This window comes from Phodopus roborovskii, unplaced genomic scaffold (genome assembly GCF_943737965.1).
Source record: "Phodopus roborovskii unplaced genomic scaffold, PHOROB, whole genome shotgun sequence".
Lineage (NCBI taxonomy): Eukaryota > Metazoa > Chordata > Mammalia > Rodentia > Cricetidae > Phodopus > Phodopus roborovskii.
This window is the reverse complement of record NW_026126409.1, coordinates 37,784,703-37,799,426: the sequence shown is the minus strand read 5'-3', so window position 1 is coordinate 37,799,426 and position 14,724 is coordinate 37,784,703. Positions and strand designations below refer to the sequence as shown.

At 40.3% G+C, this 14,724-nt stretch overlaps 1 protein-coding gene across 1 annotated transcript; it reads left to right on the top strand.

The window, feature by feature from the left end:
- The first annotated feature begins 12,247 nt into the window (after nucleotides 1–12,247).
- On the top strand, nucleotides 12,248–12,847 carry LOC127220462 (protein FAM149A-like). Its single transcript, XM_051182322.1, has one exon. It carries the CDS (start codon nucleotides 12,260–12,262, stop codon nucleotides 12,830–12,832), a length of 573 nt encoding a protein of 190 aa, XP_051038279.1. The 5' UTR covers nucleotides 12,248–12,259; the 3' UTR covers nucleotides 12,833–12,847.
- Nucleotides 12,848–14,724: the final 1,877 nt, after the last annotated feature.

The following is a 14,724-nucleotide window of genomic DNA, read 5'->3' as shown; positions in this document are numbered from 1 at the left end:
ATAGATAGATGATGATATTGTATCATAGTTGAATCTAATTTTTTGACATATTTCTTATTTCAGGCCTCTTATCAACAACCGGTTTATTTATCCACTTCAAATAAATACTTGGACAGTTAAGAGCATCTTCTATTAATGAATTCACAGTTGATCTCTGAGTCTCAAAGAGGTTGTAAAATAGTCTTTACATAGGTAAAACTGAGAATTTTATAGGTATAATTTTTTTTTAAGATGGAGTTTTATTGTGTAACTTAGGCTGCCCTGGAAATTACTATTCTAGGGTCTGGCCTTGACATCATGAAATTACAGAGATCTACCTGCCTCTCTCCAGAGTGATGTTTTTAAAGGAATGCACCACTACACTCAGCTACGTGAGAGTTTACAATACTCACATTTGGTGACAGTTATAGAAGGAAAGACAATTGCTTTTATGATACAAGGTACTTCAGTGCTAATAAGAATAAAATATTTTTTTCAGTTGAAAAGGTTTGCATTTTATTTTGATGTTGATTTTGATAGCTTTTAACGTAGCTTTTAAATCTGCATACCCAAGAGCACAATATTTTCACTATCTCTATAGTGTAACAGGATCCTAGACTGTAACACAACTGATTTCATGATGGAAGTGTCATTTAGGTCATACAACTCAGTATGAAGATAGCACCATCAGCCAAGATGAAAATAAAGGCCTAATTCATCAGTCCACAGTTCTGGGGACATCTTTAAGTGTACTAACTTTCTTTTTGGCTTCTGTAGTTCTTAATTGAAGTATGTCAACACAGACTATGTTCTTTGTGCTTCAAACTCACTCTGAGAAAGGCTCCAGGCTACCTACACTGTGATCCCAAACACCCAGCATAGTCATTGGCTGGCTAATAAAAATTTCCTATTGGCTTAAACCCATGTCCAAGCAGTCTTTTCTAGTGGATATTACACTTGGTAAAATGATGATTTTATTACTTGGTAAAATAGATAATACAATAAATAGTTGTAGTTTCCTAATATTTATTAATTTATTTATTAATGTTTCTTTTGCAGGAGAATTTAAATAATTTTTTAACCATATTATAGAAAGGCTTGCTTCCTGAACACTGGTCAATAGATTGTCTTTGTGGAAAATAGCATTTCTTTTCCTGGGTCATAGACTTGGGAGGTGTCTTTGGTCAAATCACTTGGTCTCAGTAGGATTCTTGGACTCTTCATCCATGAAATTATAATGATATATAAAACCTCAGATAATTAGAGATGATTTTGATATAATAAGTTTTTAATATATCAAATACTCCATATGAATATATTATACCATGAGATGATAAACAATGGGTAACATAGCCCCTACTTAAAAAGCCATTAGATTATGTTTTATTCTTAATAAAAACAAACCCTTTAGCTTTGTTTTATGATAAAGAGAATAAACACCTTGGAAATTCACATAAAATACTGTTTGAAATATCTCTTGCTCTGGTACTTAAACATAGAGAGAGTATAAATGATCATGTTGAATTAGCATCTGCCTTGCTCACAGTGTCAGCCACCTTCCTCCACTGTTAGGCTCCTCTTTTTCTCACACTGTATCCTTTAGAGTGAGCTGACTTTGGAAACCCCACATGCCATGTTAGAAGACAGAACAACAATGGTGACCAGGAGAGAGGTGAATAGGTGGCAGAAGGCTCTAACAGAGCGGTATTTGCTCTAGGCTGTGAATAGGGGGTACCTTCCAGAAGCAGACAAGACAAAGAATTGGGAAATAGCCTCCTTACTTAGGGTTGCATACCTACAAAAGTCACTTGTAATTGTGCCCCAAGGCAACTTTGTGTAGTCTCCTCCATTTGTCTTGTTTATTCAGTTTTTAAAATCAGTAAGAACTTAATGTAAACTTGTATTTTGTGTTAAAGAACCATACTATTGGATGGTTTTCCTGAAATTGTTTCAGCATTAGATTTGGGGAGCCTTTCTAGCAGTCACTTGTGTCTATTTTTCCCTTGGATGTACCTCTCTCTCTCTGCTGCTGTGTGTGTGTGTGTGTGTGTGTGTGTGTGTGTGTGTGTGTGTGTGTGTGTAGGAATGGCATTGTGCTTCAAGGTAATCTTGGATGTTCCCTTGCTGCCTGTTTAAGCAATCTACAAGGCGTCTTGGATCCTTCTAATCAAGAATAGCATTATTATATTACACCATGATATGCTTCTTAGTAAGTGAATGTCTTCCATGCTTCCAAAGCAAGCAATATGAGGGAAAATTGACTCATATATATGTACATATCTCTAAATATTTTCATATCCACACATATCTAATATGTATATTAAATTAACTAATCTGTATGTAAAAACAAACAGTTCATTTTGGTGTCTCCAACTCTAATTCATTATCACATTGATCATCTTAATCTTCACTTTGCTTTTCTGTGGCCATCCACACAGATCACTGTTGCTGTACTTACTCATGCAATTCTATATATACCAGTATCAGAACTGTTAACCCACATTTGGAAAGCAATATTTACAGCTACAGTAAAATGCTTACATGCATCATCTTTTGCATTAGTTTACTGTAGTAAGATATCCACCCTGCCCACACCTGTTGCACTGACCACACCCATTGGGGCGTGGGGACAAGTGTGGGGTGTGACCTGGGGGAACTCTCTTATTTCCTGGTCAGAGACAGAGAGTATCTGGAGGCATCCTTGTGACAGGAACCTGCAGCGATTATCTGTCTCCAGTGTAAGTGATTTCTCCCCGAATAAATACATCAGCCTATCATTTCCCAGATTATTATTTACCACACTATGGTTTATATTCTGTTTTCCAAATTGCTTTAGGCAGCATTTCCCCCTCCCTCCCTTCAACGAGGTTAATATATTCTTTTGTAATATAGTTAAATTCTGTTGTCACAGTTTGCATTCTACCCTGTGATCCCTGGATCTCTGGAATTGTTTTGGCTTGCTTGCATATACAAAATCTTATTCTTTGTGTGGTAAAGTCTTATGGGTTTTGTCAAATGGATAACATATTAAGATTTATCACTTTGCAATCTTATAGGATAGTTTTCTCACCCTAAAACATGCCCTATGAATTATCATTAAAAGGGGCTAAAGCACTAGCTTAGTGGTTAAGGGTGCTCGCTGCTCTTTCAGAGGACCTGAATTTGGTTCTCAGCCCATAGGTCAGGTGGCTTTCAACCACCTACAACTTCATCTGCAAGTGATGTGATGTCCTCTTCTGGTCTCTGAGGACATCCACACACAGACACATATAGACATACAAATAAATAAAATTTTATTTGGCTTCTCTTGGAACTCTTACCAATTATGGCCTATTCACTAATTGAAGGTCATACTGTATAGCTAAAACTGCTGAGTTAATTGACTTATTTGGAGCATTGTCATTTGCTGAATTTAATGAGTAACTTGATGACATATTCAGGTACATAGCTGAGTTTAGCATGCTTGCCGTAAGCAGTATGAACAGTATCAAGGCATACTACATGGCAGACAGAAAGCAGCAACTGCATGGCAAACAAAGGCTGACACAACAGAGCTACATCACAGCAGAATATCACATGACAACTGGAAACCACAGAGACTGACATGGCCAATGGAGATGACTGAAGGCTAACTCATCTCTCTCTTTCTCTGAGGAAACCTCATCCCTTATCCCTTATCAACTCCAAGTTCTGAAGGAGTCTATACAGTCTGAGCCTACAGCCACCATCTCCATCACGTAACCTTATGGAGAAATATTTTTAATTTTCATAGTATCCATCACTATTTCTTGTTAACATGTAATTCTACAGCATATAGGTAAGATTTGCTTTTATCTGCAATAGCCTCCTCTATTAGGGCATCATAAAATAAGCATAATACTTCTTAAACATAACAAATATAACTGCTCCTCTTGGTAATATTGACTGTGCTGTCAGTATGCTTTCTTTACTCTTCATCAACTTATAGGAGACAGGTAACATTTTTGCTTTTATTTTCTTGTCTACTTTAGGATGGTAGATCAAATGGATACATTTAAACGGAATTCAAATATAATTTTTTAAACTGTTGCTTAATATTTAATATGTTAAAACACACAGAGTGATATGTTTAAACAAATACAAATAAAACTAAAAAAAATAAATGTGGAAACTCTGACTTGTATTTGATCCACACAGGAAGCAACATCCTAAACATCTGTACAGTGCCCTTTGTAATTGTTCTCAGGAGGAGTCTTCATCCCTTGGGTTTAAGATAAAGGGACTGAAGGAAGGATGTTTGTCTGACCTCCTATTCAGTTTCCATAGAGGACTTGTCATGTCTAATATTCTCAGGTTCCCACCAAGCAATCTACTCACTCCATCTTCTTATTTGCAAAACTAAACTCACCTGGATTTATGTAGAGTTTAAAATAAATCCAGGTATTTAGCTTTTGCATAAAAATGATATCCTTTTCAATTGGGCTTTTGTTTAAAAAAAATAAATTTGTGAGTGAAGATGAGACCACTTCAATGCCTTTCCTTTATTAATGTCTCATCATTTAGGCAACACCTTAGGTTGCTTATAAAAGAGACATCTTAGTAAATGATGCTGGCCATTAGAAGACATATACAAAAGTGTCCTATAGTCTCTAGACATGGGAAATAGGTGAGTAGTGTCTCAACCTAGGGTCAAGGACCAGGAATCAACTTCCAGCCAATCTCTCCTCCTCCTCCTCCTTCTCTCTCTCTCTCTCTCTCTCTCTCTCTCTCTCTCTCTCTCTTTCTTGCTCTCTCACTCTCTCCCCCCTCTCTCTTTTTCTTTAGTTGTCTTCTCCAGAAATTCTGGGAAGCAAAAGACTTCATTACTGGTTAAGTTTTTAGAGCAAGAATATTTTAGCAGTGTTAAGTTGTTCCAGTCAAAGATAACGAGGATCCTCCATAGAGCTGAATAAATTCTGATTCTACTCATTGCAGAAAGAAAGAAAGCACATTGTGTGGAAACCTCCCTACATTATTTACTCTTCTCATTGCCACAACAAAATATCTGGTAGCATCAGCTTAAGGATGGCAGGGTTTATTATGGCTGGGGATGGGGATATACAGTCCATCATAATGGAGAGGACACAGAGGCAGGGGTATGTAGCTGCTAGTTTCATTGTATCCAGTCAGAAATCAGAGAGACATGGATACTGGTATTCAGTTTACTTTACCCTTTTTACCATTTTATTTAGTGAGGACTTTGGGTCAGTGTCAGTCACCTTCGGATAAGTGTCACACATTCAGGGTGCAGTTTCCTTATTGAGTTACATCTTTCTAACCCAAAAGACAAGCCCAGAAGTGTGTCTTGTGGGTGATTGCAAATCTAGTTAAATTGGCATTAGGTCCTACTCAGTAAGAAGGTGTTGGAAAGAACCTAGTATTAGAGTAGGGCTTGAGTAGAGAGGAGAGCCCACTGTATTTTGAGAGTGGTACAGTGACCTTTTTGTCTGTACTAAGAATTTATGAAGTGTTTGGGATGTATTTACAAGACAGAATAAGTGTGCCGGATGTTGGTAAATATCTTTTATGTCCAATAGCATAATAAACAGCTTATCCTTGGGTACCAAGCTAGCTTTGGATTACTCAGGGGCTTCTTATAGTGAATACTTTGTTGCAAGTGTCAGAAAATCAAGAGTTGTTTTGATCAAGGTAGATGGTGTGTAGTACATCCAAGCTAGGAAAGTACAGGTATTTAGTGTTCAAAGATGGCTGGAATGCAAAAGAGATGGTACACATCTTTAATCCCAGCACTTGGGAGGCAGAAACAAGGAGACCACTATGACTTTGAAGACAACCTACTTTACAGTATAGCAAGTTCCAGATGAGCCCAGGGTTATAAACAGGACCCTGTCTCAAGAGGGAAAAAAGTGGATAGAAGTAGAGGCTCAATACCACCTCATGTAGACTTACTTTTCAATCTGTGTTGGTGTCACTGATGGGTACCTCTGGGATCATGGATAACCAGTGTTGAGATAACAAAATATCTGAGGCTTGATAATTTTTTTTTTAGTATAGTATTTCATTGGCTCATTGAGAATTTCATAAGTGATAGTTATACTTGGTTGCCAACTTGGCTATATCTAGAATGAACTATAATCCAGAAGTGGAGGATGGAGGGTGCAGTTTTGAATTCTACCTGTTTTTTAGGAGGATGGAAAGTTAGACTTTAACGTTGGTCAAAAATGAGACACACACTCTTTTTAGTGCAAGGAACCACCAAACCCTGGCTATACTTTACCTTGGCTATGTGACTTTGGGAGCTCTGGACTCTGGGACCATGCCCCACCCCCATCTCCTACCGCTGAGCTGTTCTGCTCAGCCTGTTTTGGCAGAAAACGATCTCAAGTGGGAAAAACACTAAGCCAAGTGAGATTGCCCTTCCTTGGAGAAACTGTTTTCAAAGCAGTTGTAGGAAACACAGTCCCTATAGACTTGGCTGATAACAGTTCAACCTGGCAGCTCAGTGCATCTTCAATCTCTTCTGATGTGATCCATCTCAGGTGGCTTATGTGACACTATGTGTCCTTGAAGTTTGTTCTCTTCTATCCTATCCCTAGAGGACAGTGGATCTAGCAGGATGGCCCCATCTCCACATACTCTCTTGCTAGGGATACTGGTGATGTCTCAACACACAAAGAAAGAATAGAAAAGAGATGATATTTAAGGGGTGCTCCAAGTGTTGGAAACCAGCAGTCTGCTAACCCTGCCACTTAATGATGGGCAGGACAGGCATTGCCATGTCATCACAATGGGCGGGACAGGCATGGTCATGTCATTGCTATGTCACTCATTAGTCACTCATCACGGACCTGCATAGGGGACTCAGTTATGCTCAAGTTTCCCTTTTAAGCAAGCATGCTCCCCCCTCTCCTGCTTTCAGTTAGCCACCAGCTACCCCTCTCATCTTCTCTCCCCCTCTCTCCTCTTCTGTTCTCGGTGCCTCTATGTCTCTTCCCTTCTCCCTCACTCCCCTTTCTAAATAAACTCCTCATTTAAGCTCTATCTGCCTGGCATGTTATTCCCTCCTGCTCTTCACCCTCACAGGCTATGCAACCTGCTATGCTCTCCCACGTGGTCCCTTACCTTGGGACCCCACTCACTTGGGACCCTCACTCCCTGCCCCTTCTTCAGCCTTTATTCTTATAACTGTAACAAAAGAACAACACCAAGACTGTGCCCAAGGTATCAGGTTTCCTGCTGGTCATGGCATAGTGGATTTTGGACAGTGTACCTTTGAATACATTACAGAAGAGTCATAGCACACATTTCAAACTTTAAAGATAGAATCCACCATCCTTTTATTTTTCTTACTTCAATTTATTTACTTTCAATAAATCTCTTTTCTTACATTTTCTATTTTTTCTAGATTTACTTGTGGCCATCTGGAGTCATGCTGCTATGGCTTGGGTGTGTTTCCTAAGAGTTTAAGTATTCAGAAACTTGCTCCACAATGGAATAGTATTAAGAGATTCAGTGACACATTTAAGGGATAGATCCTGGCAGAAGGTCATTGGGTCAGGCTTTCAAAAGGGACTATAGTTCTTATATGACCCTTTTGTGGGTGTTTATAGAGGATATTTATAAAATAAGCAACAAGACAATCTCCTTGTGCTGTCTGCTGCCTGGCTTGAAAAGAGAGCCCTTCCTCCACAAATGCTCTTCCATTCACCATTTTCATGAGGCAAGTACCTCCACCATGCTATTTGGACTCTCAATCTTCAAAACCATGAGTAAAATAAACCTTTTTCCTATAAAATGATCCCATCTCAGTTAACTGACATTTGAGAAAGTCCTGGAAGAGACAAAGCAAAAACAGGCATAGCAGCTATTACTCTTTTGTTTTATGGCCTCACAGAAATCCTTTTATGCCATGGCCAATATCATCCAGAACTGTGTTAGTTCAGTTTTAGTAGACTTAGTGACAGCATTTGAAAGGATGAAGAAATGCTCTTTTTATGAGTGATGTGTGCAGAGAATGATGGAAGCTGTGAATTAGTGGTTTCCCTTTCGTTCAATAATAATAGACTGTCAGCTACCCACGGTTTAAGTAACAATGTTCCTCAAGAGAAGGACCATCTCACTTGGCTCAGTGTTTATATTGTTAAGTTTTCTTTGGTGCACCAGACTGAATGCATCTTGAAGTTGCTTTCATTGTGGCAGACACCACTTATTTCCCACACAATGGCCATCTCTCTCTTGCTCTGTGATGCTCATACTGTTGAACTGGCAATCTGAGCAGTGGTGGGGTTCCCCTCTGATGCTAGAGGATGCAGCTGGTCATGTTAATTCTCTTTGCTGATCATTAGTTCAGGACAGCCTCTGATCTAGTTCTAGCCAAAGGGGCCTGAATGGAAGTTAATTTAAGAAACTTCTGGAAACTATTCTGTTCCTCAAAAGACAGTGTGAACTAAAACTTCCCCATACCTTCAATGTAGCTATTTAGAAAAAGGTGGCTGGTGTCATAACAACTTGACAGTGTGGGAATGAAAAGGAGAGAAAGACCTGGAGTCTCTGATGACATGGATAACTGTGGTGATTTTTTGTTTATGACTTAACAAATAAAGCTTGCCTGAAGATCAGAGTGCAAAGCTAGCCACACTAGTCAGCCTTAGAGGCCAGGCAGTGGTGGCACACACCTTTAATCCCAGCAGCCATGCTAGTTAGCCATAGAAACTGGGCCATGGTGGTGAACACCTCAAATCTCAGCACTAGAGAGGAATATAAGCCTGGTAGAGACAGAAGTACAGTGTATTCAGTCTACCGTTGCGATGACTACAGGACACTCATTTTGGTATGAGTCTTGGTAGAGGTAAGAACTCTCTAGTGGTTGGCTGCTTTGCTTTTCTGATCTTCAGCTTGAACCCCAATATCTGTCTCTGGGTTATTATTCGTGCTAAAGATAACTTACTTCAACAATCCCAAGAACAACAAATGAAAAGTTTCCTGTCCTGTGAGAAAATTGAGTATCACGGTGCTCAGAGCTGTGCCAATAAAGATTTTCTCTATGATGTGGGACTTAGTGCACCTGATTGCTCACTGGTCTTGTCCTTCATCTTTTCTACTACACTATATCTACTGTGGCATTCTGCATATATTATTGTGATCCACAAATAACCTCTATCTTAATGCTGTTGTTGATGACCCTACATGCGTTCTTTTCTTGTTATTCTAATATTTTTCTCTTAGTAGAACACATAACCTTTAATTGAATATTAAGAAAATTATCCCATGGCATTGAAAAAGTTTACATTTGTTATATTAATCATGGAAAACAAATAGACACATCCACTGAAAGCAACCAAGTTGAACAAAAATGAATCAACTTAGAAGTCAATATAGCTATATATCCTAACAGTTCTTTGTTTTGGAGGATTATTCAATGTAACCTGGTGTCACAAAGAAAAATTAACTGATTAAAAGCAGTGAGCTTGCTACCCACTAATCTCCATCTAATGATCTCTACTCCATAAAGAAATGTAACAAGATGCCCCTATTTGAGATGGGTACTTAACAAAATAATTACTCTCATTTGTTTTAATTAAATGTCAAACTTCCAGAACATTAAATTTCTTCCTAAAAATATTGTTGTAGTTTCCTAATACTTTCTCAGTGCCATAGCTGAGCATCAGAAGAAAAATAAAACCAACACTTTGGACATTCCTAATAGCCTGTCTAAAATGAGTATAGTCCCAGTACATGAATGATTTACTTTCATTGCATTATTCTTGAAATAATGGCTTCAGGAGGAGCATCATGGTCCATCACCTAAGGCTCACATCATGAAAACTGCATGCTGCTGGTAATTAAGGATTAGCCTGGTAGCATCTCACATCTGTCTGAAAAGCTGTTGATGGATGAACAATGGGTGTAAAAGACCCAGCATCTTGCTGAGAAGGGTTTGCAATGCTGGCAATTATAGATCATTTTCCGAAAGCAGTATCTGCAAACAAAAGGATCAATCATTCCTTCATTGTCCCTTTTTTACGAGCCTAGCTCTTCAGAAAATTAGTTAACTGATAATGGTACTTCCTACAATGCCACCTCCCCTTTCAGTCACTTTCTCTATGGATCAGAGACAATAGTTACCATCACTTGAATTGATAGACACATGTTTAGAGCCTGTATGGCCACTGAAATACTATTCTAGAATTGCAAGTAAAATAATGTGGTTGTGTGGGGCTCCTTTTCAATTAATTCATACCTTAACCATTTCCTATGGCTATCAAAATAAATTGCCACAACTGGATGGCTTAAAATTAGCACACTTCAGCAGGCTACACATCCTATACTGAACATGTGCAAAGCTGCAATCCCTAGGAAACCTACAAGTCAGACTTTTTCTCTCCTTCTTCCACTCTGGACAGTAATTTTCAGCTGTGGGGTTCCACACCTCTGTCACCACAGGACTGGGGAGTTCTTCCATGTCAGTGTTCTCAAGACCTTTTCTTAGAACACATCACCCTATTTGATTAGGGACCATGCAAATGACCTCATCTGAACTTGATTGTACTACAATCCAGTCACCCAGTCTTTTGTCTTATGGCTTCAGCTGAGATCAACTGTGATCAAAATAAATAAATAAGTAAAAACATTACTGTAGTATAGATAGGATATATATATATATATATATATATATATATATATATATATAGAGAGAGAGAGAGAGAGAGAGAGAGAGAGGAGACACAGAGAGACAGAGAGAGGGGCTTATACCGTCACCCACAACATATCATAGACAAGAAACTGGTTTTTGTTTGTTTTTCTGTACTTCAAGAAGAACTTGTCTCTCAGTGCTTAATGAATCTTGAAATTTGATAAAAGTGCATCTGACATGTTTATTTGTGGGGTTGGAGGCAGTAAAAAGACCATAACTGGTTTTCAATATGATAAGCACAAAATGACTTACCTGTGGAGAAACGTAAAGCCTGACACTCTTTGAGAAGAAATACCCTGACAGGTCCATGTGCTGAAGGTTTGGCCCTCAGTAGAGAGTGCTGCTTTGGCAGCTATTTGAAATTTAGGAGGTGGAGCCTACCTGAATGAAGTGGGTTTCTGCTAGCATGCCTTTAGAAGTTGTACCTTGCTAGGACCCCTTTGAATTTCTGTATCTTGCTACGAAGAAGCAGTGCCATTCTTCCAAATGCTTCTATAGATGCCTCATCTTAGGCCAAAGTGATAAGACTAGAGCAATGATAACCACCTCTGACATTGTGGGCCAAAATAGTATTCCCCTCCTTTAAAGTACTTAAAATTGTCATAGTGACAAGCAAAGAAGCAAAGCAGACTACCAAGTATAAAAAACATGGCTCAGAATCCCATTTGTTATCTTGCTAAAGACTAAAGTATATAGAGGTCAAAGCTGAACACTCATTATCAGTGAATAAAGCCTGTCCATTGCTTTTGCAAAACATTTACTTAACACAGACCTCACCCTGCTGCAGGTGTACCACATATTGTTTTCCTGATGTCTCCAAAGAGGAACAGAAAATAATCTTGGAGTAAGGGGGTAGACCCTGTTTCAAGCATATTCTTTAATTCATCTTCTTGCTCACTCTCCCTACAGTGAAAAACCAGTTATGAGCACAATACATTTAACCTTGTCAGACTGAATGAGTTCCAGGACATTCTAGAATTGATGCTTATGCTTGCAGGGATTGATTATGCCCGATGTCCTAGCTCTGGGGCATTCTGAAGCTGTAAGGATGGTGGAGAAATTTGAAACTGTTTCTTTAAGGCTGGAGTCAAGGAGGGGAGCTGGTGTTTCTATTGTGGATGCAGCCCAGGCTACAGTCTGGAGTCCAATTAGCAGAGAGCTTAACAGGGGTTTTGTTTAGCTTAGCAACCGTGCTGCCCCAGGGGCCAGTCAGGGAGGGAATCTCCAGTGAGCTCAGGCCATAATCTGTGCACCAAACACTAGACCTTTTTTTTTATCTCCATGACCCTGGTCCCTTAGGGGGTCTCACTATACTGTGGGACAGGAAGGATTGTTCCTTGCAAAGGGTGGCCCGTGTCTCCTTGGTCATAATTTCAGCAATCTGTGGATCCACTGGGGAGTCTGTCAGACCTGTGAGGAGCTAAACAGGTTTCTGTAGTGGAGAAAAAAGCCTCAAGGACTCTGTGTGCTAGGACCCCAGGATCCAGCTCCAGGGGCCGCCTGGTCCAGATCGCTGCAGGTGGTGGTGGATGGAGCCCTGCAGCCCAGCTTCTGGCGTCCTTGACCTCCAGGTGGTGGCAGCGACGGTAGTCTCTCCAGGACCGAGGCATGAAGGTCGCTGTGTTGGACCTGGGATCTCTCTTTGCCAAGATCTTCAAGACCTCAGCATCCCCTGCGGTCCCCAGCCACCCTGGAGGCTCGATGGCTCCAGGATCAGTGTCCTCCACATCGCATAGCAGGGCTGAGACCCCAACTTTGCTCCCATCGCTGCCTCCAGACACTACAGCTTCACGGGAGCCCTCCACTCCTCTGCACCCTGCCTTGCACCTCAGAAGCTCCTCAGCCACCCGCAGGGTGGAAGCAGCAGGGTGCCCGGGGTCTCTGCCCAACAGCTCTGGAGCATCCAGAGTACCACCCCTGGCCTCCTGTAGCAGCTCTGCAGGCTCCGGCTCCTTGACATCAGTGGCTTTGCCCACCCCAAGTACTGTCTGGGCGACCCTGCCCTCTGTCACCAAACCCGTGGGCAGCAATGGCAGTGCAACCTCTAGTCCAAGGAACCCTCACCAGTCGCCAGGTCCTGGAGAGCGAGAACCCAGTTCGTGGATGGCTCCAGGGCCTGTCCCCAAAACACTATTCTTCACCCTGCCTGACATCGGGGGAGGAGTGGGCCTCTGGCAGTGACTCCCAGGATGACCCAGAAGGGTGAGTCCCAGTCTGTCGATCTCGATTCCTACCCTCTGCCTGCCAAGTTCATCTCTGCCCACTCTTAGGCCGACTTTTACAACACAGACTATGAGAAACTTTTCTGTAACATTCTCAAGAGTAAACTTCTGTTAATCTGGGGAGAAGAGAGGAGGGACAGGACAGCATGCTAGGTCTCTGCTACCCTAAGCATTGAAATCTAGATAGTGAGCCGGGTTTTCCTGGGGCTTTCTTTCCAGCAACAGTCTTTGTGACAGAATACTTGAAGTACAAGGGTGACTGAATATGCAACATAGCAGCAATGGTTTGGTTTTAAGAAATGGCTAAACAGCCAAAGTCTTTCTGATCCCAAGTGAAATGGCTTTCTTTTCAGTGACATCTAGTTAATTTACATATGCATCGAATCATCAGATACAAAGGAGATCCCTGATGCTTAGGATTATGTCTCCCAGAGGTCTTGAATTCCCTCTTGGGGCCCTGTGTTACATCACAAACATGGGCTGACTTCACCTGAATGGGGATTGGAGACTACTTTCATTAGTGAATGTGCTCTCCCCCCCCCCCCCAGTCCTTCTCTCCTTCCCACACATTTTAAAACAAAAAGGGCAATAAACACATCATCCTTACAAAAAAAAGTTCCTAGACTGTAGAATGACAGTGGGTTCTAGTTTTTAGTAAGAAGCGCATATTCTCTATCATTAAGTGTATACATTTTTTTTTCTTTTTGAATGCTTACAGAAGAAAGATGAAATGGTCAAAGGCAGATCCGGGCAGCCCACTTTCAGACTTCAGACAGGTTTCAGCATGAACAGTTGGGTGACATAGCTCAGCCATTTGCACCATCACCCAACAAATCCCGACTGAAAGAGACTTGTTTGAAGACTGATTCTAATTCATTCACAGTGTAAATAGGTATAGTTTTACAAAAAGTGCCTGATATCCTCATCAGTGCTCAAGCTGGGAATTGGGTAGTAGTAAGTTAAATTAAGCCATTTGTTTGAAATAGTATGTTACAAAATTTGCTTATCAACCAGTTACTTCCTGCCCCCACCCCCAAAAAAGGGAAAATCAATTGCATTTGGAAAGCTGCTCCAATTACCTAAGGAAGTAAGCCTTTGTTATTAGCAACTGGTCCTTAACAGTTATACAATTAATGTTTTATGAGCAAACAGATCTACTCAATGACCTTAAACTCTAGGCTCTATGCTTTTAGCAAACACACCCTGGAACAGGCAGAATAAACAGGAAAGGAAATGCCATTAACCTTGATTCGTGCACCTACCAGTACATGTTTGCATTTTCCAAAACCTTTACAATAATTATTTCTTTAAAATAACTGCATTTCATGTTACTTGCAGAAGTTAGTCTGCATTAGCAAATACATTCAGTTTTATTGATAGAGAAGAAGTTGAGTTTTAGTTGCTTCCAGGAATAAAATGGTTTGGAGGGGTGTTTTTTCAAATTCCCTAATGATGACCTATACTTTAGAGCTGAAGCCAAAGGTCAATGGAGGCAGGCCAGCCTAAGTGTATAATTTCCTCTGTAGGTATAAAATTGCTTCTTTTCATCACAAACAGTTCTTTTCTCAGTAAAAGGCAGAAACAAAGAGGAGCAGGGTGATGCATTATATATTTTCCTTTAAACTATTTGTAATATGGAATAAGTACACACTATCAGAAAATGAATTTAGATTATCTCCTTGCCAGCTCACCTGTCAGTAGATAGTCACTGCTATTGGTCTGCTTGGTTAATGTTAAATGTTAATGCTTAATTTTCAAAAGCCAATGGACATGGGAAGAGAGACATGGTTAATGTGGAATTATGAGGGGGAAAGTGTGACTAGAGAGAATTGTGAACACATCCCTGAGGGA

Excerpts from the sequence above, each read along its gene's own strand:
- LOC127220462 (XM_051182322.1), top strand. The coding sequence starts at position 12,260 with ATGAAGGTCGCTGTGTTGGACCTGGGATCTCTCTTTGCCAAGATCTTC.